Here is a 7,499-nt window from a genome sequence, read left to right as displayed (position 1 = left end):
ATTGACATCATAGACTGCATGAAGTCCCAGATCCATCCATCTACGTATTGTGGGTTTTCTGTGCTTTCATTGTACAGTACTACAGAGCAGGGGATGATGCAAGTTGGGATTGCATGCCCCACCTGGTTATGCAATACTCATTTTACCCATCTGTCTCTCTCTCTCTCTCTCTCTCTCTTAGGCCCATATATGGAGATTTGTGTACCTGTCTGTCTGCCCCATATGGAGTTCTGTGTGAGCCATGACCAAATGAGTCCAGGTCAGACTGGATACTCCATCCATATATGGGGATTTGTGGATTTATCAACATTTTAGGAGGATCCACCGATTCCACTGACTTCCCACTCAAATCCCTCGGCTCCTCGTTGATATTCATGCTGGGTTTCAAGTCAATTCATTGGTCGATTGGGTGTTTATATGGAGACACGCTGGTGACACGCTGGTGACACACATGCAGAGATTCTATATCTGTATCTGTCAGTCTTTTATGCCCATACTGTGTATATGAGCCATGATGTCATCAGTATATGCCTATATATGGGCTGATGCCTATATATGGGCTGACTCGTGGTTTGTTTATGTTGATGTTGTCATAGTGATGTTGTCAGAATGACGTGGCCGCTCACATCATACATGCATCATAGATGACCAATCGGAATTGAGTATTCTTTGCCTTTCAGTGATGATGTTCATATGAAGGTATATAAGCCAGAAGCTCTGCACCGTGTGTCATTATGAGGAGGTTCTGCGTCTGGCATGGAGCAACGGAGACTTTGTGGACCCATCTCTTCCAGTCAAAGGCTCGAGACAGTGTCCTCACATAGGCCGGTTGTGAGGACAAGGACAGAGGACCAGGATGTGTTCAATGCACAGCAATTGGTCAATAATGGTTCTGACCAATGGTCCAGCCAGGGGATCTGCCGCAGGACCTATCGTAGTCGTCAGAGTGAAATGCCACCATCGTCTCACTCACAGCTGAGGACAAAGACAGTGTTTGTCACTGTGACGGAGGACCGGGTCTGGCGCAACGAACAGAGATTGGATTACTGGCACCAAAACAGGTCCAACCGTAAGAACTGGCATGAGAAGAGGTCCAACCAGAGAGAGGAGTTCTGGCAGGACAAGAGGTCCAGGGGGTTGAGGCGATCACTGACTACGTTCTTCGGTGAAGAGCCGCCTCCATCATCATCTCAGTCACAGGCTGTCGTACCCAGAGCGGAGGACCAGGACTCGTATGAACAGAGGTCGGACGACGGGCCCAAAAAGAGGTCCAATCGGCGCAGAAGGAGAAACAGGAATAGGAAGAAGAAACCTGCACCTGCACCTGCGCCTGAAAATCCATCCAGTCGGAGATTCGATGCTGATCTTGCCAAGGCCTTTGCGTCCTTGATGTTGCACTGACGTCCCTTGACCCCTACTGGTTGTGACCCACGTGTGAATCCACTGGTACAACAAACACCAGGGGGATAATTGGCAATGGCGACATACAGTATGTCTTTATGCCACCGCACAGAAGTGGTCAGCCATCTTGTAAAGTGTCTGTCTGTATACCCCATTGGGGTTTATTCATGGTCCCCCACAGTTTGCCCAAATATGGAGAAGACTGTTGATGCCAGACTGTTCTCCAAGTACTGACCTGGCTTGCTATTAGACTCTGTCTTTCCCTCCCAAGAGGAAGGAATGAACCACTGTTGTCACCTGACTGACCACTAAGTAACGGTAATAGAACAATGGTTCTAGAACAATGCAATGTGCCGCTCAGGTCACCTTTTGTTTGTCTTTTTTAATGCAGTCTCTGCTTCGTTGAAGGTAGCGAAACAGGAAGGTCCAATTTTTCAGGGAAACAGGAAAGTCCGGTGCCACTTTTGCAAAGCAAATGGACCGACCGACCGGTGGCATTTTTCTTTTGCACAGTTTCTGTCAGTAGTTGTTGTACCTCTAAAATGTCTTTTTTTTCCCCTTTTGTGTTTTTGCCACAATGGAAAACATTGAAGATATCAGAGATAGTGAGGTTATAACTGTTTAGCTGTCAAGGGTGACATAAAGCTAATTCATGCCCAATCGTAAAAAGTGCTGAAAAACCTTACATGACAGAAACAGAGGAAGATGAAGACAATCGGCCACAGCCAGACAGCCTGAAAGACAAGCCATGGTGGAGTACAGTGCCAACAAAATATTCGTCAGAAACAGACAAATCGCAGAGGCACAGGCAGCGAGAGACGTAAAAGTCAGATAGGCAAACCGTGGCTGGGCGCAGGCATGTGAGCTAAGAGGCACAGAAAACCCCTGCACACTCTTTTCAAAGAAAGTTGTTGCACACCCATTGCATTCTCCCCATCAAAGTTTGTGCCGTTGGCTTTGATCATGTTATCAAACCCATCATATTAGCATTATCTCCAGCCAGGTGCAATCCTTCACATTGCGGGTAAAACCCTTCTGGTCCTGGAGTTTGAACAAGAAGAGCAAGAGGGACAGAGAGAATCAAACAGACAAACCTCCTCCCGGTACAGCCAAGCAAGAAACACAAGATGGACGGCGACAGTCAATCACACCAACCACGGCGGGCCAATGGCAGCAAGAAAAGATTGAAAATTAGAAAGGTACAATTCTGGGAAATTGCAAGTGTGGTTGCACTGATGCGATTGCATGGAATCCACTGGGAAATTAGTTATTTATATTATATATTGTGATGTCAAGTGACGCATGACCAATCCTGTCTGATTGGACATTATATTGTCCATGATATCTGGCCTTACAACCCAGATAGATAACTTCTGTTAAAAGGTTAACAAAAAACAGGTTCACTTGGTATCTTGGTGCGTTGCCTATAGCAACAAGACATATTTAACCTTAATTCCATGCAAAATCCAATGACAATGAAAGTTCAATGACAGTGGGATGTTGAAGGGTTTAAGTACTTGGAGCACAAACCTCAGGCACAGATGCAATTGAATAGCCTACACCACGATATTTAGAGTTCCATGCTGTGCGTGTTCCAATTGCCACAATATGTGATATTGTGAAATACATGAGCTCTTGGTGATTTAGGGTGTGATTTGGGGGGTGATTATTTGTCCCACATGACTACATTGACAATAAAATCATACAATAATAATGTTTAACAACACGTAATTAAAGAACACAAATCATAGCTGTATCAACAACATTCATTACTTCAGTCCTGTGACACATACTGTACAAAATATTTTCGACGTGTGGCCTTAAAGTCTTGTGAAGCCTGGCCAATCAAATCCGGATGTTAATTAAAAAAAGGCTTTAATTTGTCCGAGCTGCTCTAGTGGCTTTGTTCTTTTAATTAATTAAACTGCCTAGAACAGGGCTTCTCAAACCTCTTGGGCCCAGACAGGGACGTGCTGGCCATTGGGAAAAGCGGGACAACTCCCGAATAGCCGGTTCATTCCCGGCCGATCCAGTAAAATAAAATGTCGGCCTTCGTTCCATTATGGGGGCTGGGCGGCCAACAAAGTAAATCGTCACTGTCGGGCAGAAACCTCGTATCTCCAAGTTTCAAATTTGTAATTCTTTTTGCAAAGCAAAGCCCTGCTTCATCATACAAGGCCGTCGCACAACGCCTCGCGGTGCGAGGCGTTGTGTGCTTGTAGATCGGCTGTTTTCACTAGTTTAATAATTTTTAAAATGATAAATACAAATCAAACGGTTTTGGACATACCAGGTTTCCACCCGACAACGTCAAAATATAACTCATGTAATTGGCCCACTGGCTTGTCACTTGTCATGATCTGAAATGGCAAATCTTTGAGTAGCAGCAGCGCTATAGAGAGAGATCTCTCTCTATAGCACGCAATGAGGGCCTCTACAACTCTTTTTCCCGGGCTGAATCAGGGGCCCAGCACGTCCCTGGGCCCAGATACCCCTTGGAGAGGAGTCACAATATGCGATAAGCATATAAGTTCAGTTAATAAAACATCTACTGATGCACAAACTTTTAACCACATGTGTATATAGATGCCATTGGAACTATTTGTATTAACAACGTATTAATCTGAATCTTTCAAACCCATTTCATAGTCATAAACAGAAACCACTATACTATATGAATCATCATGTTGTTGTCTCTTATGATTCTGATATCACTGCACTGCTGATCTGAAAGATATGCCAATATGGAGATCTCTGTATCTTTCATTACATGTCCATCTTATGCCTATAATGTGGGGATCCTTGATGTAATCAGTATGCCCTTATATGGGCATGTGACATTATATCTGAGTTTAGCTCCGCTGGCCCCCCATTAGCACATTTGAATATACTAGAGATTCGGGTTGCTACACACCTACATGGCACCGCCCATCAGACCAATATGCCCATGTATGGAGATTTCTGTATCTGTAGGTCCTTCTGCCCATATATGGAGATCACTGATGTCATGTGTATATGAATATATACCCATGGCCATGTATGGGCATGCCCATATATGGAGCTGACTGATTTGTTAGCAGCTGATGCCATGGCGACAGTGAGGTTAGACAACACACTTCATATTTGGGCGTAGCTGCATTGGCAACTTCTTATATGGTCAATGGTCATGTCATGGTGAAATGGGCGCAGATTAAGTTGTCAACGTGCTCTGCCAAAGCCATTCTATCATAATGATTTATGGTGGAATTAAAGGGGTGAAATGTGTATAAAATGTGTATAAAATGTTTTATTGGTGTGGTTGCTATAGACAACACACTGTTCTTGGTTCGTTCACCCTGGACAGGTTCCCAAACTGGGCATCGGGGTCCCCAGAGCTGGTGCAACATTTTGTTCTAACTAGACAAACCAACATACAGACAGTATAAGTGTATCCATATTTCTAAAGTTACAATTTAAGGACTTTTAAGATCTTTTTAATACCCCTAAAAAGAAAATATAAACTAATACAGAGACCATTAAGACCATTACTAAGTCACAAGTAGCCAACAAACTATAACTATTACATCTACATAAGACAGAGAATATTTATCTGCGGAACCGAGTCAAACTAACTACAATTCCAAGTGCTTGTCAGGGTCCCCAGTTCAAATATGATTATTTTAGGTGGTCACGGCCTGAAAGGTTTGGGAACGCGTGTACATGTATGTGTACAGTATGAACTACAGTGATGCATGTTCTAAAACCTGTTTAGGCTGTGATCCCCAAAATAATCATATTTGATCTGGGGAGCCCCCACCCTGATCATTAAGGTTCTCCCACAGGTTGAGAAACACTATTCTAAGACAGTGGTTCTCAACCTGTGGGTCGGGACCCCCAGGGGAGTCCCCAGAAGTTTAGCTAAATGTTAACATTGTTTTCTCACTCAAAAGTAAACAGACCAACGTACAGTATACGTGTATAGAGGGTATCTGCACCTTTCTAAAGTGACAATTTAAGGACTTTAAAGACCTTTTTAGTACCTCTGGTCAAACATTGGTGAAATTTTCAAATATTAGAGGAAGAAATTGTGAAAATAGCGGATCTATTTTCACAATGGAATACCAGTGAACTGTACCGTGAACTGTACCGTCATGAAACTGTACCTTTTCCTATGCAAACTTCTAATAAAGTCTTCAATCAATCAATCAATCAATCAATCAATCAATAGATGGGGTCAAACTAAATGTAATGCCAACACCTACAATTCCAAGTGCTCGTCACGGTGGGGGGTCCAGAGTTCAAATATGATTATTTTGGGGGTCACGGCCTGAAAAGGTTGAGAACCACTGTTCTAAGAGACAACATCATCCAGAGTCAGGAATGTAAACTGGATGGAAGAGGACACCTAGTGGTTGTACTTATGTACTGTGTTATACATAGATGTTCTGTACAATGCTGGGTGGGTGGTGCATGGGGACATCACAAAGGCGCAAACACGTCAGAAACATGACATTGTGCTTAGAGCACATAGCATGCCCAATTGCCCATATATGGAGACCACCGAAAAACCTCTTTGGAATATTTTGTGAACTAACAACACTCGCCTTTAGCACCTTTGTAATGTTTGCCTTCCATGTTTGATGATATCACGTTGCCATGGTTACCCAGCATAGGCCTACTTCCAGTCTGAGCCATGTGGAACAACTCCATATTTGGTTAACTCTGATGTCATATTTGATGATGCGAGCTTTGACGTACTGTAGCTGTTGGCCTATAAAAGGCCGACCGCACACAGTGAGAGCTCTACATCAGGACACCAACCTCTTCATTACAGCTGAGATAAGAGAACGTTAAATATTCAGCCTGTATCCCTGGACCACAGCTTGAGTTCTTACAGTGGAAAGCAGAATGGCACCCAGAGGTAAAGTTGGCACCAAGGGGAAGAAGCAGATCTACAAGGAGAATGCGGCTACATTGAACTTCTACAAAGTCATAATTCTACTAGGCACCGTAATATACGGTGCCATACATCTATTTGTTCTCAACGGTTCCTCCACATTTTGGACATGGCTGGGACTCCTGTTTGCCGTGGCGGTGAACGCAGCCAGCTACTGGTACATGCGCTCCATGGCCAAGCCCACGTTTGCTCAGGACGGCGGTCTGCAGTTCGGGGGGACAGACCTGAACACGGAAGAGGGCACGGTGGTGCACCTGAAGGACGTCATCTTGCTCACGGCCATCGTGCAGATTAGCAGCACCATCTCCGGCTGGTTCTGGCTGCTCTGGGCGCTGGTCCCTGGCCGCGCAGCCTACCTGCTGTGGTGGTGGTGGAGGACACTTTATTAACTGATTTATCTGGCCATATACAGACAGACAGACAGACAGACAGACAGACAGACAGACAGACAAGACAAGACAGGAGCCGTACGGACCAACGCAGAGACACCAGTGTTGGCATCGCTGTCAACACAAGACCACCAGACAGACCATATGGGCAGAACTAATGCTCAGACCTCGGAGCAGGGCCCCAGGCAGAGAGTATAAAACAGTTTTATCCTCAGAGAACTTTTCACCAGCCCTTTTCCCTTTTTGTTTGAGCGGTGCTAACTGCTCCTACATCTGGCTTTGTCTGTTTGTCCTGTGTCTGTCCGAACTGTCATTGGTCAATTGGTGTCTGTTTGTGTGCAGAGGCCAGGGTCACATTGGCCAAGCTTTGTGGGAAGCCTAATGAAATTAACTCATAAATAGCACTGCTCACTTCACCCTGGGTGTGATTTTTATTTTACTTTTACTTTGCCGCCAGGAATTTCTGTCCGTCTGACCTGCCGACATCAAACCACAAATCCCCATATAGCCTATATATGGAGTACCCTGATGTCACGAATATTATGTCATAGGCTGGCCTAGACTTCATATTTGAGCATGCCTGACAGGGAACGTCAATATATGGGCATAAAAAGGACACAGCCCGACAGACTAAAGTGGGACTAAAAGGGGTCAAAATACCCTTTTGTCATGGAATCATGACTGATGACTCACATCGTAACTTGCTATCCTCATCATCTCAGACCCATCATCCCTCCAATCTATGGGATATGCATCCCATAAGGCAATTACTG

The 7,499-nt window shown here is 44.6% G+C and overlaps 1 protein-coding gene across 1 annotated transcript; it reads left to right on the top strand.

The window, feature by feature from the left end:
- Positions 1-6,288: 6,288 nt before the first annotated feature.
- Positions 6,289-6,726, top strand: LOC308284786 (transmembrane protein 208-like; the record flags this gene model as incomplete). Its single annotated transcript, XM_080725512.1, has 1 exon — positions 6,289-6,726. One exon carries the CDS (start codon positions 6,289-6,291, stop codon positions 6,724-6,726), a length of 438 nt encoding a protein of 145 aa, XP_080581638.1.
- Positions 6,727-7,499: the final 773 nt, after the last annotated feature.

Source organism: Nannobrachium achirus (genome assembly GCF_963921795.1).
Source record: "Nannobrachium achirus genome assembly, chromosome: 5".
Lineage (NCBI taxonomy): Eukaryota > Metazoa > Chordata > Actinopteri > Myctophiformes > Myctophidae > Nannobrachium > Nannobrachium achirus.
The sequence above is the reverse complement of the archived record's forward strand: the minus strand, read 5'-3'. Positions and strand labels throughout refer to the sequence as shown.